Source organism: Ambystoma mexicanum, chromosome 5p (assembly GCF_040938575.1).
Source record: "Ambystoma mexicanum isolate Mex_15411 chromosome 5p, UKY_AmexF1_1, whole genome shotgun sequence".
Taxonomy (NCBI): Eukaryota; Metazoa; Chordata; class Amphibia; order Caudata; family Ambystomatidae; genus Ambystoma; species Ambystoma mexicanum.
The window spans coordinates 1,152,014,206-1,152,041,802 of NC_090930.1; the positions used below are offsets into that span (position 1 = coordinate 1,152,014,206).

The 27,597-nt window shown below is 46.8% G+C and overlaps 1 protein-coding gene across 5 annotated transcripts in view; it reads left to right on the forward strand.

The window, feature by feature from the left end:
- The window catches only part of KIAA0319 (KIAA0319 ortholog), an 806,237-nt gene that overhangs the window by 678,844 nt on the left and 99,796 nt on the right, over positions 1 to 27,597 (forward strand). For all 5 annotated transcript variants that reach the window (XM_069613622.1, XM_069613623.1, XM_069613620.1 and 2 more), the window contains 3 exons: positions 4,217 to 4,355; positions 14,199 to 14,358; positions 25,814 to 25,956. In XM_069613622.1, coding sequence (XP_069469723.1) covers positions 4,217 to 4,355; positions 14,199 to 14,358; positions 25,814 to 25,956 — 442 coding nt within the window. The remainder of the gene's footprint in view (positions 1 to 4,216; positions 4,356 to 14,198; positions 14,359 to 25,813; positions 25,957 to 27,597) is intronic.

Below are 27,597 nucleotides of genomic sequence, written 5' to 3' on the forward strand. Positions count from 1 at the left end.
TCTTTTGTTTGGTCTAAGATTTCGCAATAGGCTTCCAGAAGCTGTTAAGCTAATTCCTGACCAGTTTCACTTAGATAAAACCCTAAAGATACTCTTTGCCACCCATCTACTCCAACTATATGCCCTGTCCAAAGCACTGTTCTCTTCGCAACAGCTCTCATCTCCCCTTCTGTTGTACTCTGTTTTATTGTTATATAACTGTTCCATGCCATTGTTAGTAAAGTGTTCCACTGTTCATGTGGCAAGGTCTGTGCTACAGAAAAATGTTAACTAAATCGAATAGATAATAACTCTGCCCACTGAGAACAAACAGGCAGTGCCAGTTCTGTTAAGTTATATCTTTGATGCATGGGGCCTCATTATGAATTTGGCATTATTGACAGTGCTTGTACCGCCAAACTGCATTACATTTAGTACCAGTGGTAATGGTAAATCACCACCGGATGATGGTTTATTCATTTGATTGTATTTATTGTTCGCTTTTTAGGCACTTATACAAGAAATAAATACTGTTTCAAAGCACCCACACGGCAACAGGGAGGGGAAAAGGGATGAGAATCAATTTGCATGAAAAAAATGAATACAGTGTGGGGGGGAACTTACTATTGATATTTATATTTTATTTGTATGGAGCTCATACACAAGTGTTTCAGAGCGGGACGAGGCAAGGGAGGGGAACAAGGGAGAACAAAAACAACAATCTTACTAGGCCCTGTGATATTGAGAACGCGCAAGTGCAGGGGAGAGGGAAGGGGGAAAGTGCTGAACAAAGGAATAAAAACAACAGTGATAGTGCAGCCAGCAAGTGTCAAGTGCTAGGTTTAAGGCACAGACAAGGGGTGTCTGATAAGTGCAGGAAAGGGGGGACTGTAGGGATACAGATAGTCCCCCAAGTGCAAGGCTAGCCAGGAGGCAGTGCGGGTGCGTGGCAGGGTGAGCAAGTACCTGGGCCCAAAATCAGAGGGTGACCAAGTGCACAATGCCAAAGTAGAACAGATCAGCAGGGGAAAGGAGGAGTGACGGCAGAACCAAACGGAAGGTCTTGAGGTGCTTCCGGAACAGGAGATGGTTCTCCTCAAGTTTCAGAGTGGCAGGGAGGCTGTTCCAGAGGGAAGCCCCAGCCAAAGACATAGATCTGCCCCCAGCTCATTTCTTTGAGAAGCGACTGACCCTGAGGGAGTTGTAGGTGGAGGAGCAAAGAGCTCGAGAGGGAAGGTATTTACGGAAGGACAGTTGAAGGTATTTTGGACAATGCAAAGCGTTTTAAATTGAATCCTTGCAGCCATTGGGAGCCAATGAAGAGATTTCAGGGCTGCAGAGATACAATCCCAGGGCTTAAGGCCAAGGACAAGTCTCGCAGTCCTGTTCTGGTTGAGTTGCAAAGGGCGGAGAGTAGATGCAGAAAGATTTAGAAAGAGGCTGTTGCAATAATCCAACCTAGAGAGACAGTGAGCTTCTGGGAGAAGGAGAGGAAATGCACAATACCTCTGAGGAGGTGCAGTAGGAAGTCTGACTTTTGAGAGACATCAGAGATGTGGGCAGAAAAGGAAAGCATGGAGTCGAAGATGACCCGGAGGTTTTTAGCCTTGCAAGTGGGGTGTAGGAGGAGGGCCATGACAGGCCGGCCAGAGAATGAACGGAAAGGAGGGTGGAGGCGTGCCAATGAGGAGGATCTCTGTCTTGTTGGCATTCAGGCAGAGATTGTTGGCAGCACACCAATCCTGAATAGCAGACAGGCAGTCAGAGAGGAGAGAAGGAGAGGGGGTGGCCGAGGGAAGCCTGAAGATGAGTTGTGTCATCAGGATAGCATTGAATATTGGAGCAGAAAAGGACTATGCAATAGGCGAGAGTTGCCAAGTATTGTTTGAAAAGCCAGTGTGAGGGGTTAGACCCCTGTGTAACACCACAGTTAGAGAGGGAGAACGAAGGTCCAAGTTGGACCTCGGAGGGTCAACCAGAGAGGAAATAAGTCAGCCAGGACAGAGCCTGATCAGTGATACCAAGGTTGTCACAGAGACGGTTCAGCAGGATGGTATGGATGACAGTGTCGAAGGCAGAAGAGAGATCGAGTAGGATGAGGACAGAGGGGATGTTAGAGTCAAGGTTGGAGAGCAGATCTTCACAGATGTTCAGGCGAGCGGTTTCTGTGCTTCTGGCAGCTCTTAAACCGGACTGATGGTCGTGGAGACAATCAAAAGAATCAGAGTGGAGGTTAAGCTGCGAGATTGGCTAGCTTTTCCAGGAGTTTGCCCAGGAGAGGAATGATGGAGATCGGGCGATAGTTTTCAGGGCAAGAAGGGTCAGCTGTGGGTTTCTTGAGAAGAGGGTGCACAGGAGAGTGCTTCAGGGGAAGGGGAAGGCTCCCAAGGCAAAGGAGTGGTTGCAGAAATCAGCCAGGGAAAGAGCAAGGGTGTCAATGTGGTCCTTGATGGTTTTGGAGGAACAGGGAGGAACCTGTTTTGACAAGACTTTCATAGATCAGACTTGTCTAGAGACCTCATCGGGGTAGAAAAGAGGAAAGGACGAGAAAGAGGGATGCAGGAGGGCCAGAGTTCACAGAAGGAGAAGGGAGAAGGGGGCAGGGGGACAAGAGGGTGGACAGGATGTCCTGGGTTTTTTAGATGAAGTGAGAGGCTAGGGCCGTGCAAAGGGCCTGGGAGGTGACGGGGGAGGTAGAGACTGCAGCAGGGTCGGCCAGCTCCTTGCAGATTTTGAAGAGTTCATCCGAGTTTGTTAGAGGCCGCAGAGACACAGGCTTGGATATGGGCTCTCTTCTTAGTATGGACAGAGAGGCGGTATTGCCTTTGGGGCAGGCGACAGGGCAGTTTGTCAGAGGATGAACAAGAAGCCCTCCATTTCCTCTCAGCCACCCTGCACTTACGTTTAAGGGTGGCTAGGTCAGAGTCGTACCAAGAATTGCACTTGGCTTTGGGCTTCAAATGGATCCTCATGACAGGGGCAAGAGCATCAAGAGTATCAGAGATGGACAAGTAGAGCAAGGAAAGGGCTGTGTCAGGATGTGAGTCAGCCAGAGACGGAGGGGGGAGAGAAGGTGGCGGCGAAAGCCTCAACAGACACATGCTTCATGGGCCAGATGTTCGAGAAGGTAGGTGGCAGTGTTGGGGTTGGCTTGGCCTGGGGGTTAGACAGGGAGAGATGAGAGGAGAGGAGAGAGTAATCACACCAGGAGAGAGGAGTGGTCAGAGGGTTGGAGAGGTGGAGGTCAGAGGAGATCAAAACATCAAGCGTGTTCCCTGTACAGTGAGTCGGGCCAGAAGGAAGGATAGAAAGGGAGAGGAAGTCGCAGAGGTCACGGAAGAGCACATAGGAGGAACAGGGAGAGTCTTAGATGGATGTTGAAGTCACCAATAAGGAGGAGTTGAGTAGTTGAGGCCAGGAAGGAGGAGGAGAGGTCTATACCTTGTAAGTGTTCAGAACATGCAAGTGCATAAGGGAGAGGTAATGGGATAGATGCTGGGGTGCTCATGGTTGAGCAACAAGTGCAATGTAAGGTAAGTGCATGCCTCCAAGGGTGGAGGGCGAGTTGAAGCAACTGCTGAGGATACACAGAAGCTGGGGCGATTCAATGTGGGAGGTCAGGACCCCGAAGATACATAAGGGCCCTGAACACGAAACAAGCAACTGTGAGATTAGAAGAGGCGAGAGGGATGGAAGGAGGAGGTAAAGAGAAAGGTCTTGAGGATCTTCCGGAATTTAAGAAATTCCTGCTCAAGACAAAGGGTGGGGGAAGGCTGTTCCGAAGAAGGGAGCCAGCTGAGGAAAGCTATCGACCTCCTGCCCTCTGTTTAGCGAAAAGCTTTACACACAAGGAGTTGGTGCCAGACCATGGACATTGCAATTGGAGCATTCCATGCATCCAGTAATACTGCCAGCATCATTACCTCCACATTTTGTGTAGATATTATCTGCACTCAGAAGCAGGTGGTTATCATGCATATGAGTTTTCCCAACTCATAACAACAGGAGGAGTGGTCACACACAGGCGGTACGTGAAAATTACCCTGTTTTACCATTACCGGCATACTCATAATGAGGCCGCTGATGTCTGACGCTTAACACCTGGTATTTATTTTTGGAATGGGGGTCTAACTAGCTGAATCTAAAATTACCCAAGAGTGGGAAGGATATTCAATGGTGCCCTAAAGCCATTTCCTCATTTCATCTCATTCTTGTACGTTATTATTTTATTTTGCAGGATGTGATGCACAATTCAGATCATGATGCCGTGCTACAGCTAACCAACCTTGTGGAGGGAGTCTACATCTTTCACCTGAAGGTCACAGATGCTCGGGGCGATTCAGACATTGACACGGCCACTGTGGAAGTACGACCTGGTATGGCCACTCTCAGTGCAGTCATTATCTGTTTATATGGTTTACTGAATGTAACACACTCCCTGTATTGCTTATCTCGGTTAACTCATTCTCTTTACATGGCTCACTAAAAGGTTAACACGATGACAAATAAAAAGACCTCAGAAATGTAATATATTTAGCTTTGCACTGTAATTGGACTTTTTGGCTCAAGATAACATTGTATGCATCAAGAAATGTATGAGGTTAATTTTGTATTAAACACCGAAACCATATTACATCAGTTATTTTTACTCCCCACATTGTAATTCATCCTGCACTGTGAGACCAGGGCGGGTTTTGGTGCAGGCGAATCTTGGATCTCTCATGATGATTCTCCGTCCATTGAGGAGCCTCAGGTTTCGGGCACAATTTCGGGTTTACTCGTCGGGATCAGTCAGCCAATTGGAACCTTCTTGAGCTAATTGGTCGAGTTTGCTTAGCTGTTCAGAGCCCTCGAATCTCATAAAGGAAGTTCAACCATCTCGAAAAGGCGCAATTCATGATCTTTAGTGGGTTTGTTATGCAGGGCTGTGAGAGTGGAGTACAAAACGAAGGCTCAAATGTGCAGGGTTTTTGGAGGGCATTTTCACTGAGCAGAGGTTACATGAGTTTAAGAGTTTGTTGATGGTATTTGTCAAATTTGTTGGTCTCTGGTATGCTTTTGTTGCCCATGTTGTGACCCTTTTGTGTGTGTTTAGTGTGTTGTTAGTTTCCCCATTTAAAAAAAAGGTAGCCCTCTTCTCTTCATCCTTTTCCTATTTTGACCCCGTAAAAAAGCCTCAAAAAAGCCAAACCAATTTGCTCTCCCTAATCCCAGCCACAAAAAACACAAATACCCCAAATACATTGTCTACTGTTTCCCAATTTCGCCCTCCATGTTAGATTTGTCGTTTCTTCTCCTCAACTGCTGTTCTGCTGCTAGTGTTTTTTGATGTGTTGTTAATCTTAGTAGATTGGGATTTGTTCACTTGTTCTCAATGTGTTGTCCTTCATGGTTTTGGGGGATATTTCCACACTTTTGATTTCTCCCGGTTCTCACATTTGCAGTTTGTGGTTCTCTTTTGGCATACCTATTATTCTGGGAGTGGAAGAAGGCAGGAGGAGAGGAAGAGGAGGAGCTGTGTTTCTCCTTACAGGAAGAGGAGGATACTTAACCCCTTGATGGAGGAGGGGAACATTGGGGTGTTCAATGGCACCAGTTCACAAGCCTGGACTATGCAACATCACCAGCCTTCTGATTGAGCAGGGAAGCATGGGGCAATGGGGGATGCTTCGTCAGAAAGAGTGGGATAGGAGGCAGGGCCAGTGCCATGAGAAGAGGCTCAGACTAGCACAGATGTAAGGGAGACAGGGCCTCACATGAAGGCTCTCACAGAGGTCGGGAGACCCAGGCCTCTTGTGGATGCCCCCACAGAGCAAGTGGGTGGAGGGCCAGGAGGGCATGAACCTGGTGTGGGAGGGGCCTAGATACATTAAGCACCCGGGAGTAGGAGTATAGGACTGCTGCTGTCAGCATTGGGGCATTGAGGAAGAAGTGGTCTCAGCACAACAGGGAGAGTGTGCCAAGAAGGAGAGGACCACAGTCAGGAGGGGCCTGTGGAGGTGCTGCAGCAGGTGCTGGACGTACCTGAGAGGTAGGAGAATGAGGTACAGAAGGGAGACGAGGAGGTGCCATCCTAATTGCATGCATCAAGAAACAACCCTACACAACATTTTGATGTTTGTCTTGTACCAGGCTATAAATCATTGTCGTCATCCGAATTGGTATGTTGGCTTCAGTAGATGGCATTCCACGGTCCTCTACAATGAAGTGCCTGTTAATATGTGTTATGTAAATTGTTCATCATGCAACACTGCAAGGTTTCAAGGCTTCTTCTGTGCTTAGACAATAGCCCTGACATAATTAAAAACTCTTTTGGACTTAACACAGCTAATCGATTCAACAGAAACTCTCACAGACAGACAGACTGCTTGCTGTACCAGTTCTGTACTGGATCGTCCCCCCTTCTTACAGGTGAATTGCACCTTTGCTGTAGATGGTCCACTGTTGTCACAAGTTGATGTTAGTCACACCCCCAACACAATCACAGAAGTCGTATGGATGCAGCCCCCTGACGTTGGTTGGCCCAGAGTATCTGATTTTAGAACACATGTGACTCAAGCGGCAGCCAGACAAGGGAAAATGGTTGCGGAGAGAAGGGGGTTTCTTGGGAGGCATGATTGTTAATCTGGTTTGTCATTCACCTGCTAGAAACACACCCTGCCTATTAATTCACACATAATGATCCAACTAGGCACACACATTCTGTAGATATACATATTGCCTTCACGTCTTATTAACACATTTGAATCTATCTTCACAATGTTACTAGAGTGTTAATTCACAAATTTGTTTGTTTAGTCTATACAAGTCCTGAGCATTCTGGTGTGGCAGGTTTTCTTTCACAGGTTCTCGGAAAGGGTAACAAATACATTGTAATAACACGTGATCCCTTGATCACTACCATGAGCCATTACATTCACTCTAGTAGCTGCTTCATCAACGCTTGTGAGGAGCGCAGAGTGTTCTTGTTATACACTATGATACATTATTATTAATACTCATGAAGAGCCACACTTGGAGCGTCAAGCTCTATATACAGAAAAGTAATTGTAAATGTGGGATCAGTCCCTGTTGGTGCGCTCGTGACCACTCTCAATTGATTCCAAAACCAGCCTATAGAATTAGTTCTGATATCCTGGCAGCAAAACAAATCCTCCCCCCTCAAACTTCCCACAAAGTTTGTGTGTAACATAAGTTAAGGATTGAGCTTCGGGGGAGTGTCTTGCGCTCAAGGTTAGTTCTTTCCGTTGCGGGAATGGACTGCTCCATAAATTGAAGCCAGGGATTTATCCCCATATATAGAAGGCCATATAATGATACACATGCCAGAAATGGTCCATTGAAATTCAGTTTGCTTGTAATTCGCTATTCCATAATAAGAAGTATCGTTAATTATTTCTTCTGGGAATACGGTTGATGTCCAAGTGGTTTCATGAGAGAATTACAACCATTAGCCGTTAATGACATTGGATCTAACTTTAGGCCTTGAGAACGACCAGGGGTCGAAACACGTGTCGGCTGTTGTTCTTTTGGAAAATAAATAACATTCATACCTCATATGAATTGGACATATGTCATGTTTGTTTGAAATATTCTTCGCATTTGAAAGGACTGACCTTGACATGTGCTACGTCGGTTGGAAATATTCTTCATATTGAAAGAACTGACCTTGAGCGCAAGACACTCCCCCGAAGCTCAATCCTTAAGCTCTATGTACACTCAGGAGTATGGCACGTAGGTGGCATTCAGTACTGAGGGGATCAGAGTGCTGTTAGCCCCTTGTTCCAAGCCCCAAGTTCCTGAACGGACCCCCAAGGGGTGTATTGGGCAGAGTCCCGGAAGGGTTTGTGAGCACTGTCTCCCGCCTCAGAACTGCAGTTATCCACCAGGAAAAGCCCAGGTGGGGAACCATGAATTGCCAGAGAGATCCCCACTGTGACCACTCATGCTGGCATCTTTAATCTGAGCTACGGGAGCACGAGCAGGTGCTGCTTAAAAGGATGCGACTCGAAAATAGCTGCTGACCAAGGAGCCTTTAAACTTGTAGTCCATTGAGGTAACCGTACTTCACAATAGATCTTGGTTGTGGCAAAAGCCACAAAAGTGTTGTTTCAGGCACATGCATGCCTCTACAATTCCTCAAACCACCCCAATGCGTTTTTGCTAGCCCACAGGTGGTCTTGATGGCCCAACATTTGTCACAGCTGTCTGTCCCTCTTGAGGACCCATCTCTATTAAAGATGCCAAGTCACTGAGGAGGGTGTCCCACGACGTACCCTCCCTGGAGGCACCACCTGCACTGCTCAGAATGTTGTTTTCATCAGGTGTCAGTAATGCACTGCTCATTGATGCCGTCAGTCTTCGAGAGCTTGACATTCCCTATGTAGTTGGCAACATTTGGGCTGGTTGGTGTTCTTCCTGCTGCCTGTACGATTTCTCCAGTGTATGTTGTTATATTTTTTGGGAGGTCCCCTCCACCCGTGCATACGGATGGAAAATGGCCACCTTTACCTTAAAATGAGGGTTGATAAATGAAGCCAGCAGTCAAACAATGCTACCTTCAAACCCAACTACACATGGATCCCCACTCAAGGTTTCAAGTGTGTCCCTCAAGAGCTGTTCTGCATCAGCATCACCTGCAAAGTCATGGATGTTGTTGATGTTGGTCAGCTGAGCGACACATTGTGAGTGTTGCCGTAATCTGTGATGTCACTGCACTGTTTACTTAGCCTGTCCAACATGTGCAAAGAAGGGCACCAACAGGTGGCCACTTAGTTCTGGAGGTTTTGCGTTTCTTAGCAGGTTAAGCCAGGCTGAAATGTGAGCTGTGAGCTGCTCTTTTGGGCCACAACAACCATCTCTTCACAGGCTCATAACAGCTGATGACGTGTGTGTCCTTGAGGTGAAGGTCATGTGCAAAGCATGGAACCTGCGTTGTATTGCCAATTCGTAAGGCAGCAAGGGCATTTGATCCATTGTCCCCTGCAGCAAAGCCCAAATGCAAACTACAAGACCTTAGCTACTGTGCATCCTCTTGCTCCACATTCTCGCAGATGTCAATTCCTCTATGGGGTCTGCCCTGGCTGAAGCCCTAGGCACACACAGTGTTGCCTGGTGCCGAATAGCATACACCTGGTGCCCCCTTGCATTTTCTGGGACCCATCTTAGCTAAAAGAGGACGATAAGGCTACCTAGTGTGCTGTGAAGGCCACGTAGTCTGACGACTGAGCCAAATGTCCATGGTGAAATTGAATTTTTGCCCCATGGACTGCTGTAGTAGACCCTGCTGCCTCCATAATCTTGTCATACAATTCCGGTACTGTCTTCCATGAGAAACAAACAGCATCTGGGAACTTCCCAGTTGTGACAAGCTTTTCACATAAGAAGGAGAATGTATGGTTTTCCCCAAAAGGGTAGGGCGAAAACTATTGCCAATATTGTAGCCCAGTTAGCAGTGTGCAGGTACTGTCTTTCATGTGACTTGTGATACCCAATGAGGAGTTACCTAATCATATTAGCTCCAATGATTTGTAAGGTTGCAATATTGGGCTATTTCCCCGCATACTGGGCTATTTCATGCACAACTGGGCTACCAAACTCTAATTTGATTGGGAAATGATGGGTATATGTGGGTTTGTGGGCTGTTCTTGGCTACCTTCGGCACCAGTTCTGTTTTTTTGTCCTCCTGAGGATGCCTCTCTCTACCATCCACCCCATGCCTACTCTCTCTACCCCCACTCTCTCTAACATCCCCCACCCCACCCACTCTACCACATGCTCTACCCCCACCCACCCTACCACCACTCTCGCTTCCCCCACACACCCATCCTACCACCGCTCTGTCTACCCCCACCCTACCACCACTCTCTCTACTCCCCACCCTACCACTGCTCTCTTTACCAATACCACCGCTCTCTCTACACCCACCCACCCTCCCGCTGCTCTCTCTACCAACTCGCTGCTCTCTCTACCGCCACCCGCTGCTCTCTCTACCCCCACCCTACCGCTGCTCTCTCTACCCCTAACCACCCACCCTCCCTCTGCTCTCTCTACCCCTACCCACCCACCCTCCCTCTGCTCTCTCTGCTCCTACCCACCCACCCTCCCTCTGCTCTCTCTGCCCCCACCCACCCTCCCTCTGCTCTCTCTGCCCCCACCCACCTTCCCTCTGCTCCCTCTGCCCCCACCCACCCTCCCTCTGCTCTCTCTGCCCCCACCCACCCACCCTCCCTCTGCTCTCTCTACCCCCACCCACCCACCCTCCCTCTGCTCTCTCTACCCCCACCCACCCTCCCTCTGCTCTCTCTACCCCCACCCACCTTCCCTCTGCTCGCTCTACCACCACCCACCCACCCTGCCGTTGCTCGCTCTACCCCCACCCACCCACCCTGCCGTTGCTCTCTCTACCGACACCCACCCTCCCTCTGCTCTCTCTACCCCCACCCACCCACCCTCCCTCTGCTCTCTCTACCCCCACCCACCCACCCTCCCTCTGCTCTCTCTACCCCCACCCACCCACCCTCCCTCTGCTCTCTCTACCCCCGTTCCACCCACCCTCCCTCTGCTCTCTCTACCCCCACCCACCCTCCCTCTGCTCTCTCTACCCCCACCCACCCTCCCTCTGCTCTCTCTACCCCCACCCACCCACCCTCCCTCTGCTCTCTCTACCCCCACCCACCCACCCTCCCGCTGCTCTCTCTACCCCCACCCACCCACCCTCCCGCTGCTCTCTCTACCCCCACCCACCCTCCCGCTGCTCTCTCTACCCCCACCCACCCTCCCGCTGCTCTCTCTACTGACCCGCTGCTCCCACCCTCCCGCTGCTCTCTCTACTGACCCGCTGCTCCCACCCTCCCGCTGCTCTCTCTACCCCCAACCCACCCCGCCTCCCGCTGCTCTCTCTACCCCCACCCACCCACCCTCCCGCTGCTCTCTCTACCCCCACCCACCCACCCTCCCGCTGCTCTCTCTACCCCCACCCACCCACCCTCCCGCTGCTCTCTCTACCCCCACCCACCCACCCTCCCGCTGCTCTCTCTACCCCCCACCCACCCTCCCGCTGCTCTCTCTACCCCCCACCCACCCACCCTCCCGCTGCTCTCTCTACCCCCCACCCACCCACCCTCCCGCTGCTCTCTCTACCCCCCCACCCACCCACCATCCCGCTGCTCTCTCTACCCCCCCACCCACCCACCATCCCGCTGCTCTCTCTAAACCCCCACCCACCCACCCTCCCGCTGCTCTCTCTAAACCCCCACCCACCCACCCTCCCGCTGCTCTCTCTAAACCCCCACCCACCCACCCTCCCGCTGCTCTCTCTTAACCCCCACCCACCGACCCACCCGCTGCTCTCTCTAAACACCCAAGATGCTTTCTCTAAACCCCCACCCACCCTCCCGCTGCTTTCTCTAAAACTACAACTGCTCTCTCTACCAACTCGCTGCTCTCTCTACCGCCACCCGCTGCTCTCTCTACCCCCACCCTACCGCTGCTCTCTCTACCCCTACCCACCCACCCTCCCTTTGCTCTCTCTACCCCTACCCACCCACCCTCCCTCTGCTCTCTCTACCCCTACCCACCCACCCTCCCTCTGCTCTCTCTGCTCCTACCCACCCACCCTCCCTCTGCTCTCTCTGCCCCCACCCACCCTCCCTCTGCTCTCTCTGCCCCCACCCACCTTCCCTCTGCTCCCTCTGCCCCCACCCACCCTCTGCTCACTCTGCCCCCACCCACCCTCCCTCTGTTCTCTCTACCCCCACCCACCCTCCCTCTGCTCTCTCTACCCCGACCCACCTTCCCTCTGCTCGCTCTACCCCCACCCACCCACCCTGCCGTTGCTCGCTCTACCCCCACCCACCCTGCCGTTGCTCTCTCTACCGACACCCACCCTCCCTCTGCTCTCTCTACCCCCACCCACCCACCCTCCCTCTGCTCTCTCTACCCCCACCCACCCACCCTCCCTCTGCTCTCTCTACCCCCACCCACCCACCCTCCCTCTGCTCTCTCTACCCCCACCCACCCACCCTCCCTCTGCTCTCTCTACCCCCACCCACCCACCCTCCCTCTGCTCTCTCTACCCCCACCCACCCACCCTCCCTCTGCTCTCTCTACCCCCATCTGCTCTCTCTACCCCCGTTCCACCCACCCTCCCTCTGCTCTCTCTACCCCCACCCACCCACCCTCCCTCTGCTCTCTCTACCCCCACCCACCCACCCTCCCTCTGCTCTCTCTACCCCCACCCACCCACCCTCCCTCTGCTCTCTCTACCCCCACCCACCCACCCTCCCTCTGCTCTCTCTACCCCCACCCACCCACCCTCCCTCTGCTCTCTCTACCCCCACCCACCCACCCTCCCTCTGCTCTCTCTACCCCCACCCTCCCTCTGCTCTCTCTACCCCCACCCTCCCGCTGCTCTCTCTACCCCCACCCACCCTCCTGCTGCTCTCTCTACCCCCACCCACCCTCCCGCTGCTCTCTCTACCCCCACCCACCCTCCCACTGCTCTCTCTACTGACCCGCTGCTCCCACCCTCCCGCTGCTCTCTCTACTGACCCGCTGCTCCCACCCTCCCGCTGCTCTCTCTACCCCCAACCCACCCACCCTCCCGCTGCTCTCTATACCCCCACCCACCCACCCTCCCGCTGCTCTCTCTACCCCCCACCCACCCACCCTCCCGCTGCTCTCTCTACCCCCCAGCTGCTCTCTCTACCCCCCCACCCACCATCCCGCTGCTCTCTCTACAAACCCCACCCACCCACCATCCCGCTGCTCTCTCTAAACCCCCACCCACCCACCCTCCCGCTGCTCTCTCTAAACCCCCATGCACCCACCATCCCGCTGCTCTCTCTTAACCCCCACCCACCCACCCTCCCGCTGCTCTCTCTTAACCCCCACCCACCCACCCTCCCGCTGCTCTCTCTTAACCCCCACCCACCCACCCTCCCGCTGCTCTCTCTTAACCCCCACCCACCGACCCACCCGCTGCTCTCTCTAAACACCCAAGATGCTTTCTCTAAACCCCCACCCACCCTCCCGCTGCTTTCTCTAAAACTACAACTGCTCTCTCTACCCCCCACCCGCCCTACCGCCACTCCATCTACCCCCACCCAACCACCTTAAATTACGGTTGGGTAGATTATCGATGGCATGGGAGATAAAAGGGGCCATAGCAGATGGTGTCCATATTCGAAGGTTCCTAAACGAGTTCCACATGCATCAGAACACCCTCACCTGCACCACTGTCCCAATCATGCTTCTTCACACTCTTTCCACAAGTCACTGATCCACTCACAAATGCCTCTGTAGAATAGATGGATTGCAAAGTGGTCTTCTATTGCACACGTCTTCATTCTGGTGTCCTTATTGCGCAATATCGCTGGAAGAAAAGAGGACAGGGTTAGTGGGGGTAGAATCAGAAGAAGCTGGGAGGTGCAGATGAGTGCAAGCTGGGAGTACCAGAGTCCTAATTGCCATTGTGGTTCAATGTGGTGTGTGTTGGCTATATGTTTTATCCGAAGGGGAAACCCAGTATCTATTAGAGGATAGCTCTTGGGTCCTGCGAAAGCCACTAGCGTGGAGGGGGCCTGTGACAGAGCTACAGATGTGGTGGATAGTGCAATAAGTGTTGTGGGTTGCACGCAGGTTAATGCAGTGGTGGTAACAGGCATGAAGTGTGTATGTGTGTGTCCAAGTATGTAGTGTAAGAGTGCTAGTAGAGGAAGTGGCGTGTTTGATAGTTTGGGAAGGAAGATGCCAATTGGTGTATCAATTCCATCTTTTTTTGTGAGCCTGGTGCACTGATTGACCTTTGGTTCCAGCTTCTGATGGCTGGTATGTTGTTACAGTCGAAAGGTCCACCTTTTGGGTTGTATTTCTGTAATACCTTTTTTGAATGGTTCTGCAGGGTCTCCAAGTCTCAGCCTTATGTGCCTACGTGGTTGAAAGGTTCAAATTGGTCCCATCCTTGCAAGTTACCATGTTCAGTTCTCTATGAAAGGCCTGTGAATAGACGGTTGGTTTTGAAGGGAGGGGTGTTCTGAAGACTAGGTGATCTTCCCCTGTATTCAAACGCTTGTCATTGAGTTCCACCATTTGGGTGGCCGGGATGAGAAAGAGGAACCTCCTTGGTGTTTCTTGTTGAAGTGGAGCTCTGCTAATAATGACCCTTTACTGGTATGAAGTGTTCAAACCTGACTCAAAACGCGCTTTTGTTTCTTTAGATCCCAAGAAGAACAACTTGGTGGAGCTGATCCTGGAGGTGGGAGTGGGCCAGCTGACAGAGCAGCAGAAAGACACGCTGGTGAGGCAGCTGGCGGTGCTGCTTAATGTCTTGGACTCTGACATCCGGCTTCAAAGGATACATGCACACTCTGACTTAAGGTATGTTAGGTTTTGGAGAGGCGCTGCATATTGAGGTTGGGATAATCATATTGATGCACGTTAGTTTTGCTTGATGTCTGTGTCAGTGACAACCTTTACAGCGCCTGTTTCTAGGCTGGTGTAATGGAATAGAAAATATGATGCATCAAGCTTGGTAGTATTGCCCTATGATGGTCAGCCGTGTTGCACTCTACAGTAATGCCAGTGAGGCTACCTTCATCAAATGGTATTTTTATCCATAGCTTTTGAATATTAAACACTTCAGTTCTTATCAAAGCTAGTTTGTTCTTGGCTCCAATATTAAACAATTTAGAGATTTTGCGGAACAATTATTAGTGTACGTTTCCAAGACTCTGCAGAAGCATTACACAGCTAGAGCTATGAACACCACATTGTTGAAAAGATGCCAACTAATCCCTTGCTACTGTGAGCCCTTACTAGCAGATCAGAGGGTTTTCAAAGTGTACAGTATATACTAGGCTTAAGGCAGTGGGCCACTAGGATTAAACAAGGTGGACCAAATGGAACTGCTTGTAGATGAAGGCTAGGGCCATTTTCTTTTTTTTTATAAAACATTTTTATTTTAACATTTCCAAAAAGCATAACATGTAATGGTAGATCGGATGCACACGTTTTACTGATACAACAATACATGTACCCCCCTCCCGCCTGGTGGCACAGAGACACACATCCCAACACCGCCTGTCCCTGCCCAATCTCATATCTGCCCCGATGCACCCTGTGACCATGGTCGACCCCCAGTACATGACTGCTTCCGTCATAGCTGGGGCCATTTTTAATGCATGTTCCGTCATCAAACAACATTATGACATGTGTGTAGAAAGCTAGTTATCCCATTATGATTTTGCTCCTTCTCTTCTGCAAGGGCCGTTCAGTGGCTTACACTTTAAGAGGTCTTTGCACCAACAAATTGACCTCCCATAGCAAATCAAATACAAGTCAGAATATTGCAGTCTGTCTGGGGCCATAGACTGAAAGGGCAGTGTTACAAGGAGCAGCAATATTACCTTTTTAAGCTTCATATCCACTATTATTTTGTTGACTCATCTCTAAATATTATTTTGTCAATCATGCAAAAAAGGCAATCATATGTTTATTCAAGTTCATATTTAAAAAATATCAAAAAGCAATTGGAAGATGCTATAAAATCTATAAGTATACACATATTTCTGGAAATTGTTTCTGGATGTGTTGACATCCACCAAATATGCAATCTGATCACCTATGGCCTACTTATTAACTTATTTCTCCAACTGTGGCACGCTTAGTAAAGTTTGGGTGTGCATGTATATCAAGATTGTAATTTTCAATGATTTGACAAACTGCGGGCTAGATTATCTATAGAATTCCCATGAGAAAAAAATGGGGAAAATTAATTTAGCACACATTTTGCGGCTTGTATATTCGGGAATGGAGCAAACAGAGTTTGCCCAAAGCTGTACTATTTAAAAAAAAATCAGTAGGACAGAAACTAAGCAGACTGGGTTTTGTTAATTACGTTTACTGAACTACTTTAAAAGAAATACTGAAGGCACATTTCCTTTTATGTTACACATTGAGTAAAGTACAAAAACAACCTGATTCATTTGTTGCCCTTGTGCAAACATTTCTAGATCATTCGGATAAGGATGAACCCAGTGTGCTTCATTCTCTTTTACCTAAGCAGCAATAGTGATGCTAAATGCATTTATTCAATTTTTAGCATTGGTGCAAATGTTAAATAGTATGACGCCAGGTTTATAACTTGGTGGTAATATTCAATAATCACCACTCTTAAGTGCTCAAGTAAATATGTGTACTAACTGTGGTTTATAATCTCAATGAAGCACCCAAAAGCATTCTATCCTTTCTGGAGCTCCCCCAAAAAATCACATTGATCATTGTAGTGGTCATCTCCAGACTATATAACCACAATAGCTTATAGACGGTACTCTCAGGGAAGTTAATTTATAAACTCCAAACAGTCCAAAATCATGGTGCCCTTCTTATTTTGTACTTTGACATTGAGACCACATCTCTGTAGCATTGAAGACCCAAAACTAGTTCTTGACAAAGAGAGAGCTTAATTCATTACCTTGTGTCTGGTCCACATTTACCGCCATGGAGCACCCATTGTTACCTATCTTAGATGTTTTAACCCCCAGGCATCCATGCTCTGCCAATCCGAACCTGCTCAACATCCGGCCAATCAGGTATAAGGAATATGGAGTTGAACTCTACAGATTCACGGCTTCAACCTCTGGAATGCGCTCTTGAAACACTTGTGAGGCTGAGAATGATTTACTCAAATGCAGGAGGGGTGTTAAGATCATCCTCTTCTGCACAGAGTATGATGAAGAAATCCCATATTGATACCCATGATTTCAAACCCACTGGCCCTGACCTGGGACAGTTCTCGCCTTTTAAACTGTTTCTCCTAACTGGTGAGCACCCTAGCACTGCCCCTGGCACTGCATCCATTGGTGCTGATTTGTCTTTTGGGTCCTTCCCCTCAATGCCTCATCATTGAGCACCTATAGGAAGACTTACGGCATCTTATGTAATCAGTGCAATATGCTACCATCTTAATGGACCTCTGCTATCCTTGGTGTATCCTCCCCTACTCCTCTTTAGCGCTCTGATGCTACAACTAGGTTGCATGAAGTGCTTTACAGATCCCTCAATAAATATGTTAATAGGTTACATTGGTGGCAGGGCAGTCACTTCCTTGTCTGCTGTTTTGCAGCTAATATAATTATATACAAATGATTGTGTTTTTTAACCTTCACCTCCATAAAGGACTACAATCACATGCTCATCATATGTTGGAATTGCCTTCAAGTGATTTTTCATTCATAGCAATGCCTCAATATTTATATAAATTATGACATCCCTCTGCGACCCTGGAACAATAAAAACAGCTAATATGACATTTGTATCCTAACCACATGGCACTCGCAGAATGATTAATGTTGGCATCATTCACCGACTTTAACTGATTGGTTTGATCAGAATATGGGAGCCCCGAAGCTGCTTCCCTTCTGCTGGCATTTGTAGAAAACCTGTTGAATTATTTGCTGTACCCCAAACATTGTGCCTTGAGTGACACAACCATTTTGACCACAGATGTTGGGCGTCAAAGCCATGCAACTGAAGCACGTATGTTCTTGAGTGCTAAGAGAATACATTTCTCCTGAACCAAAGTGAAAGGTAAAATGCGAGCCTGATGGAATGCAGTCTAGGGACACTGGATTGGGCCAGCATACAAGTGCTGTATTAAATGCCCCAAAATACCCAATTGTGCCAATTGATTGCAGTGTTAAAGAAATACCATACGTTACTACAGGCTTTTAAAATATTCTGATCAATTATGTCCTTGTGAAACAGCCTGAGATGGACTGGTCAGAGGCATCTGAACACTAGGATAAAGAGGTACGTTTCTGTGAAAAAGTCTGAAATTCAATAGGGTCGGCTACTCTCTTCTTCCGAAAATCTGACTTCAAATAGCTGAGTAGGCCACTTGAGTGTGAGTAAAGGATTGCATAGCAGCATCTCATTCTAGTGTCTTTGCGATGCACGGTATGCCTGGTTTGCGTCTATTGCTCATCAAAGAGTATGTGCATATGTTTTTCTTTAGGTGTCATGCAGTGATTGTATGCTTTAGTGGTTGTGGACCATTCCCGTGGTAAGTGAAGCGTTGGTGAGTCTGGGATGAGGCAGCAATGTTGGAAGGTTGGTTTACGTTTTTCAGGGTCTCCTCTTCCTCTTCCCTCTCAGCACTGGTGACTGTGTAATGATAGCATTGGTTCCATTGCCTCCATATGTTTTACATGATTTATCATGTTTCCCTGTTTTTCTATATAACGTCTTCCAAGAGGCTTATTTTATTCATGCTTTTCCATACCGAATGTTTCAGGATTGTTTCCATCTCCCAATGAACCGCAATGTTTCTTTTGGCGACAGTGAATACGGCAACCAAGAAGAACTTAGTAGCTGTTCATGAACAGGCTCCCAATAGAGCGTTCTTCAGGTTCAAAATCACTGCCCGTGCTTCTGTCACTGATAATTCTTTATTCATACATATTCCCATATGGTATGGTACAAGCCTCCTGTGATGTTCTTGTATCTGATATATTGCCCCTGCTCCTCCCCATTTGATTAAATCTCTTCCTCTTAGGATATATTCTGTGGAGGACTTTGAACTGTATAAGCCAGAGTCTGCTGCTTGTGCCTTATGCTTTGGGGTGTAGAAGTGCTTCCCACTACTATTTCTCCAAGTCAAAAACCTCTCTTTCCCATCGTTTCTCAGCTCATCAGGTGCTTTGATGAAAAACCTGATATTGAATTATGCAATTTAGAGCTCTGTTTAGTTGCAATCTTCCTATACTGCACATTCTTTTCTTTTCGATGGGTGTTCAAGGGGGCAAGTCTATGTTATCTGTGAACAGTGACTGTAAGCCATGTTTTAGTGGCAAGTATCTATAGATCTTACTCTGGGAGAAGTCATAATCTGTCTAGATTTCATGAAAACCTTTTAGGACCTTACCCTACTGGATGTGCCTCAATGTTTTCACTCATTTGCATTCCATCCGTCAGTTTGATAAATTCCTTCATAATCCACCTTGCCACATGGGAGCTAGAAGAGTAGCTTTCCCTTTCCATCCTATGTCCTTGAGTTCGGCTGAACTACACCCATCCTTCCCCCTCCAATCCCTGCAGAAGTGATTCCTCCTTCTGTGTACTCATTCCTTGTGGTAGAACTAATTGTCATCTTCTTGTGCATCCACTCTCTAAGCCTGAGTGAAAGAAGATATTACAAAGTTTCTTAGCCAATGATCTAGTTGTTTCAAGAAATCACTAGCAGATGGGGAGAGGCAGCATGCTGGCATGCCATGTCATTGGTAGGATAGAATTCCAGTTAGTGAATTTGTAATTTAGTGACAGTTTCTTTACTTAAGATGGATGGGTAGACTTTGGCCCACTACTCTGCACCCATGCAGGCCGAGTCAGTTATCCTGTCTAAACAAGAAGAAACCATGAAAAATGTAAACCCTAACAAAATGTTCCCTTTGGGGACATTTTGATTAATTAGAAAAGCGCTGCACCAATCAAGTCACTGAGGCAAAACTTTATGGCACCCATAAGGTAATGGCAAAAGAGCAACCAATGCGTTCATGCAAGTGCCTTCTCTCCGGGTCTGTTTCACACATAAACCTTTTTACCATAAACACCAGCAGGCCTTATTCTAAGACTACACTTCTTCATTGGGGCCATCTTGCAACCAGCTTCCAGTGGGAGATTACTTTGCTTTAAAAGAAACACTACGGGACACTAAGAGCAAAGGTCAAATGTGTATTCTTTTTGGATTATTATTGTTTTTTTTATATTGATTTCATTTTAATTAAAGGTTCAGTTTGCTGGACAAGTTCCCTTTATCTGGACCTTACATTATCTATATCTCATCAGTTTCATATTGTGCATGTTTGTGAAGAATTGAGACATGAGCTTGACTAACCTACCAAAGGGTAAGGCAAGAGTACCTAAGAGCCATTGGCTCACCTCTCCTCTCATTTTGTGCATAGCTATGTTGAGGTACTGGGGAATTTCTGGTATATAGTATGGAATCTCTTCCACCTGTACGCGGCCAATTAATTAAAGCAGTTTTTACTTTGCGTTTTTGACCAGATTGTGTTTAACTTTACAACCAGTCATATTTTTCTAAGAGACTGCATCACTTTAGGTGTATCATTTTTTGAAAATGTTACTGAATATGAATTGTGTATTCCCTATAATTAATTACGCTGCACTTGAGAAAATATCACTTTGAGCTCTACTTTTTATGCTGAGTTGTCAACATATGGAGAAGGCTGCAAGGTCAGCCCCAGTTGAGGTTAGCAGAGGTCAAGCAGGATGAGGAAGGAGTAGAAGAAAAACGGGAGAAGAGAGAGGAGAAAAGATAAGTGTGGGAATGAACTGCAAAGGGGACAGAGAAACCATGACAAGAGGATTCCAGCATATCGACTCCTGAGCAGATTCAGTCAGAGGAGGGATTGATGGAGAAAGGGAAGGAGAAGGTAACACGGGTATTGTGAAGCATCACAGGGACATCAAGTGCAAGGGCATTAGCAGAGGAGTAAGGACATGAACAGAAAGGCCACAAGAAAAAGAAGAGTCCTACTTTACCAGATACCCACTTAAACTGCTACAAAGCAATATCGTTCTTAGAGAAATTGTGAGAGTCTGCCCAAGACCCACTATGGCTGCTCTACTCTGTGATATCCCACCCTAAGAAGCAAGGTCTGACACTATCACCCAGGTTTTGATGACGTGATCAACCAATCCAGAGCCCAAACAAAAATGTCCTACACAGTCCACATCCTGACAATGAACAAAGACTGAACCAAGTCAAGAAAGAAATACGCAGGACATTTTAAAGCCCAGAGACTGTCAGTGACTTTTCATTTCACTGCCAGATAGTGGATCCACAGGGAAGTAAGAGAGGGGATGTTGGTCCTTATGTACGCTAGAACTGCTCTCTTTTGATTATTCCTTATCCATTTCCCAGTACATTTTAAACCCTTGGCATATTTGTGTTGTGAAAGAAACCTTTTCACATGAAACTTTGTTGTGTTTTACGCCCTTGGAAGTGACAAATAGCATCAGATGTGAGATCACAGACCATGACCAAGTGAAGTTCCCTTCTAGGCAAACTCTGGCATTTTGGATCAGGGATCCTGCCTTTTTCAAAGTCTACATGGAAAAGCAGCTGCAGGAGCTGTTCCAAGCATCACAAAGGTCCTTTTCTCCATAGCCTGGTGTCTGACCCCCTATCACGAGGGTCACTATCTTTGCTGCTTCATCCACAGAGGAAGATCATCAGGAATCTCTCAAAGTGATCCAAGTGAGGAGCTACTTACTCTTGGCCAACTTTAAGGACCCTGAAACAAGGGGAAGCTGTATTTTGGCCATCAGAGAAAGAATGGCCTAGCCAGGAATGCTAGGAGGACCCACCTTCAAAAAGATTGGTCAAATATCTTTGTGGATTAAGCCATCACGTACACCCTAAATACTGACCATAGAAGATGCTGCTATCACTGGAAGGTGGGAAAGCAAAGAACAGCTTCAGCCATACAAGAACCCAGAGGTTCACAAAGATCCTGATTGGCCTACAGAAGAGGCCACTACCTTAATTACTGAAGCCACAGCTAAAGGAACTAGTTCAGCAGGTACAACTACCTGGCCATGAATCTTGAAAACATTCTCATAAATCTGGTGTCCGGTCAGCTTAAGGCGATTGAAAAGCTTGAAGCCATTTTACAAAGATGAGGAGAGCATCCTGTCCACCCCTCTTTTTTCTACATTGGTTTGTTACTGGAGTAGGTCTTTTCTCTAATTTCCTTCCTCACAGATCTATAGGTGACTCTCTAGGATCTGGTCCAGGGTTTTTTCAAGCCAAGGGGAGAATTCTGGGAATTCTGGTTTCCAAATGTTGTGTTTTACGAGATAGGGTGTGCTACTTCACTTCATAATTAACCCTCTCTGGAATCTGCAACCCCACTTCCTTGATCCAGGACTGGTTTTGCTTTTGTGACCCATAGGTTTTATGGGAGACATAGTTCTAGTTCTCAGCTCTTTCCCATTGACTGGTATGTCCTGTCTGCAATCCCTGGCCCAAATTGGGACCAGTTCGATGGTGGTTACATGTAATACATTTAAATTATTTCATTTGTAATTTGTGGAGCGCAACTTTGACCCAAGAGTATCTTGGCGCTAAGAGGAAGCTACACAGTGACGGACACAGAAAGACAAAGAGTCCCTTAGGTGAATGATAATTCTCTTTTTCTTTTCAGGGTTAAGAGATGTTTTCTATGCCTTCCTGAATGCCAGATGGCCAGGAGTGGCATGCAGAAAGAGTGCCAGGGGGGAGCAGCCTCCTGTAAGGCCCTTCCTCCAACCGTTATAGCTGGGCACAGATAACAATAATTGGTTAGCCAAGCGCAGCTGTCTCGAAAGAACATATTTGACAAATTTGTCACAGAGGTAGAATTCCCCTGGTACTATAGTAGGCCTGGTGGACCATCAAAAATGACTTAAAGGTGATTGGTGATTCCACTGGGAGCCAATGTAGGCTCCGTAGTACTGAAGACACATGGGCAAATTTGGGCAAGCCCACAGCCAAGCATGCAGCAGAGTTCTGCAGTACTTGTAAACACGGTATCCAAAGTTTCAGCTGAGCAAGTAATGTAGAATTGCAATAATCCAGTGTTCCTGAGATGGTTTCAGAAACCACAGTACTACGTAGATGGGTCGGGATAAAATGGACCACTTTTCTCAGAACTATTAGCTTGAGATGGCCTGACCCACACCTTTCACTAACCTACGGTAATTCGAAGAGGGAAGAGACCATCTTAATTCTGAGATTCTTAACCAGCGGGAAAGGGGGTGGCCGAAAAACATTACCTCTGTCTTCTCAGCATTTAGGTTTAGCCAAATGGCATTCATCTAGCTGCCCACAGCAGTTAGGCAGTTCCTGAGATGGGATGCTGCATCATCATGTTCACGGTTAATTATCAATACCAGATGCTTGTCATCTGCACAGGCATAGAAAAGACACTTGTGAGAGTGAATTAATCTGCCAAGTGGTAAAACATAATTATTGAAAAGCAATGGAGAGATAGATGAACCCTGTGGAACCCAACAGTTGAGAGAAGAAGGGGCTGAGAAGAAAGGTGGAAGAGAAAGTATTTGTGTCCGATTGGTGAGGAATGATTGAAGCCACCCTAGAAATTGTGCTGACTACCAAAGACAGGTATAAAAGTATAAGCAGGCCTATTCCTCTCTAGTCCACGATCATGGTTAGTTCGTCAATGACAAAAATTAGCACAGATTCCGTGCCCATTCCAGGTCGTAACCCCGACTGGAATGTATCCAGAGCATTAAAATCTTTGAGAACATCTCAAAGCTGGAGCACAACAATCGCCTCCAGTGCCTTCATTATAAGCATAAGAAGGGAGAATGACCTAAAATTGGCCGGGGCTTCCGGATCCAATGCTGGTTTCTTCAAGATAGGGGAAACAATGGCACACTTTAGGTCAGAAGGAATGGTCCAAGTAGCCAATGAGGGGTTCAAAGAAACCGTCAACATTGGCACAATATCAGCCCCAACCTCCTTGATCTTTTTAAGGGTCTGGTGTTTAGGGGTGATGAAGACCCAAGCTTTGCGATAATCTTAAAAACTTGATCTTCAGTAGTCGGATGGTGGGCCAAAGAGGATCCTGTGCAACTCCGGAATTTGTACTATTTTCCAGGTACATAAAACTGTGAGAGCATCGCAGAAAACTTGAGATGCTTTAATGGCTGAAGTGACAGATGCCGGAGTGGACAATTCCTGGGTAACACCAAAAAGTTCTTTGGATTGGTTTTTGACTGACAAAATATGAGTCTAAAAATAGAAAACCTTGCTTCCTTGATAGCCTTATGATCAATCAGGTGAGTAGCTTTTAAAGAAGCTATATCTTGGTCGGGATAAGTTTACAGCCACTGACGCTCTGCCTGCTCGTATTGGATTTTGAGAGCCTTCAAATGGGGAGTGAATCGGGAGGGTGAGCAATGGGCAGGTTTCTTACATAGTTTTTCCGGTGCAAGTTCATTGGCGACTTTATGTACATATTAACACCTATATGGAATGAATAGAAATAAACACAAACCAATGCCAGGGTTAGAAGAGGCTGAGGTGGGGACCAATGGTTTACATGCTCATCAGAGCCCTCTGACTGGAAACTGCTCAAGAATTTGACAGTGAAGTGGGTGAGCCCTTCCCATTCAAGTACACAGGCTCAATCAAACACTGCCACATAGGACAATTGGTAAACACATTGCCACAGAGAAGTAAGGATTGCCATCAATGGCTGAAACCCCCTCCTAATGCTGAGAGTGAAACCTGTAGCAGAGCGGGGATTGAGGCCAAACATGGCATGATGCCTTGATCAAGCTATTGGACAGAAGGTACTGTACCCCAAGAGGAGGTTGTATACAGACAAGGACAACCACAAAAAGGGACATGGGACAATTGTAGATTTCAGCTGCCATTAGAAAGTTGGGGGGAGTGTTTATAGACACACAAGAATGGATATAGTAAATAATAGGACGTCCGAAAGCCGAAGGGGAGGAGTAGATTGAGGTGCGCTTTAGGCCAGCTAGGTAGATTGGGTTGCCCAAGGGGGTTAGCTATTTAGCCTGATGTAAAGGTTAGTCATAGCCTAGATCATACAAATACATGAGGTGAATGTGGTAATGCTAATGTTTTTCAGGTTACCTAACACTCTCTTTTTTTGCAGCTTGATTGTGGGGAAGGGTGGCGTAGAGAGGTCCTTTCCTGGCATATGGGGGCAAGTGAGCAACTGCCAGACCAGGGCAAAAAACACCAGGGCTACATGTCTTTCAGGGATGGTCTTAAATGTTTCAACTGGCTGCAGGGACCGGCAGAAAGCAATGGAAGGCCATATGATAATAATAGTGACAGCAAGTCACTGTTTCACAGTAGCTGTCAACTATATTCTACACAGGGGTTCTGAATGGAATCTGAAGGACAAGCAGAACACTGTTTGCTTTGCCTATATCATTCAAACCGCCAAGTTGGAATATACCCTGTGGTTGGAAGCTATCTGTCTATAAGGTTATGTTATGAATGGCCTCACCTGCATTCCATTTGCACCCCCTCTGAGGTCCCTTATGAATCGGCATTGCAGGGGGCGTTGAGCAGAGGCAAGAGAGAACTATATTTCACATAAAAAATAATATCACGTTCACACTCCCCTCATCCTAGAGCAACACACAAACACAAGAAAAGATATACATGACAGAGAAAAAGCTGTATCCCCTCATCATGGCAGCTGATTTGTGAATTCAAAAATCCTCTGCCATTGCATCATAGTGGAGGATACAGCGTTCAGAAAGGAGAAACGTTTGCAATGGCTAACTATGAAAAACCCAAAGAAAACGCAAATATTTTTAATTTAAAAAAAGTCAACTTTAGAACACTCCACAAAAATCATTCTAGTATAGTTTCAGGGAAAATGGCAAAGACAAGAGAAATCAATTACATTGGAGAAATATCCTCCCGGTATGTTACATTTCCATTTGAAAACAGCCATCCCCAGTGAACCCTCACATGGAAGTTATAAGAAATGGCTGATCCTTGCGTGAATGAACGTGTGAAGGGGAAAAAGGTTAACTACCTGTGGCATTCAGTCTTCGAATAATCTCCTTCACAGAAGGTACTGATATAGTGCCCTTGTTTCTCCTAATCCTCCCTACTGTTTAGGGATAGGCACATTGTTCCCATGTTAGGAAGGTTCATGGTGCAAATATTGAACAGTATCACACTCCTAGAAAAATGTTTCATGCGTTTGACTGCAATATGTTTTTCTCTGTGTTTCTTTTGTTTCTCTTGCAGCACCATGATAGTGTTTTATGTTCAGAATCATGATCCTTCCAAAATAATGAAAGCTGCAGAAGTCGTCAAAATATTGCAAAACCAGCTGGTGAAGGAAAAGGCTGACTTCCTAATCTATGAAGTTCTAAGGGTTGACACTACAGGTATGTCACACTCAGTACTTTTGAAAGTAGACTCCAAAATGTGGTGGATGGAAAGCATTGTTATGGGCAGAGGCGTTGCTATCGGGGGGGCTGAGGGGGCTATAGCCCCAGGTCTTTTGGTTGTAGCCCTGGATAGAAGCTCAGGGGTTAACACCAAAATGGGTAGCTAGCCCCCAGTCCCGACAGTCCCTAAATTAGCGTAGCCCTGGATCTTTTCCAGACCTAGCAACACCCCTGGTTATGTGCAGCTTCCATCTCATCATTTGTAGCCCACCTGTGCCATTACAGAAGGGGACCAGCTGGGATGGACAGCTCCCATTGGTTGGTTGCAGTTCCAAGACTAATCTGCATCTGGTTGTTCCCCTTCTGCAAAGCCAGAGAAAGATGGAAATGCCATAGCATGGAAGCTGAACCAAGCAATGACCGTGGATATGAATAATTCAAATCTTCCCATTAATCATTTATTTTTTGGTGGTGTCTGTGGTACTTATCATAGTACCTATGTGCCCAAAGTATTTGTCACCATGTGACAAGCAGAAATAATTCCTGCACTTGTGAAGCATTAGACAACCCATTTCATGCGTGCATGCTTAAAGGAATAGTTTGCCCAAAAAATGTTATTGCCCAAAAAGATGGGCAATAATAAAACAAATATACTCGCACTTTTTTTTTAAAGTTCCTATGTAAAATTTTGAGCAATTGAAGCTCAAAATGTACAAAAGCAAGCACATGGGGGCATCCATTTTGTGAAATCGATGCCCGCCTGTGCTCGCTTTTGCTTTTGCGGCACTAATGAAGGAAAAGCCAGCCAACTGTAGTAAACAAATAAAGAATTGTACCATATCATAACAAAGCTCTAATGGATTGTAAATATGGATAATCTAAAACGTTCTATGTGTTAAAACTAATTTCAGTACAAAAACGTGTTTTACTCTCTGACATTTTTAACACTTAATAGATCAATGTAATTTTCTTTTCATTACAATTGATGATCACCAATGTGTAGTGTCTGCCTTACCTCGCAGGCTCAAGAGTTACTCGTATGACTGTAGGAGCAAAACAAATGGTGGTTACATAAATTCTGCCATTTTTACCACTATGCCATTATCCAAGTTTGGAGAAAACCAGAGGAAATACCTCATCTGTGTGGCTGGAGTTATTTCCTTTCGAAAATGGGAGAAATTATCACTAGCAGAATTACTGCCAGAAATCATTTCTCCAATGGACTTATAACTGGGAATAACAACAATATGCAATTTGAAGGAATTGCCTCTAAATACAACAGTAAATGGCTTTGGCAGAACTACCACAGTTAATTTCACAAAAAAAACTCATAATGAGGACCTCTTTGTCCTGCCTGTCTCCCCCATCTTTATGCTAAGGAACTTTATGATGTAAAAGTGCAGTGTGCACAGGTGGCCTGAAAAAGATTTAATCTAAAGGCTCAACTGTTGTGACCATTATTTGTGCTAATACGTGCACATTGTGTGCCAGTTTAACAAAAGCTTCTTTACAAGAAGAAGTAGGTGAGCTATCTCACACATATTGTTAATTTGTTGGTTTTTGAGAAATATCGTTGCTATTCAGTCCATACATGTTAGGTAGAAATGTTTATGAGATCAATGAGATATTTGATAGTAT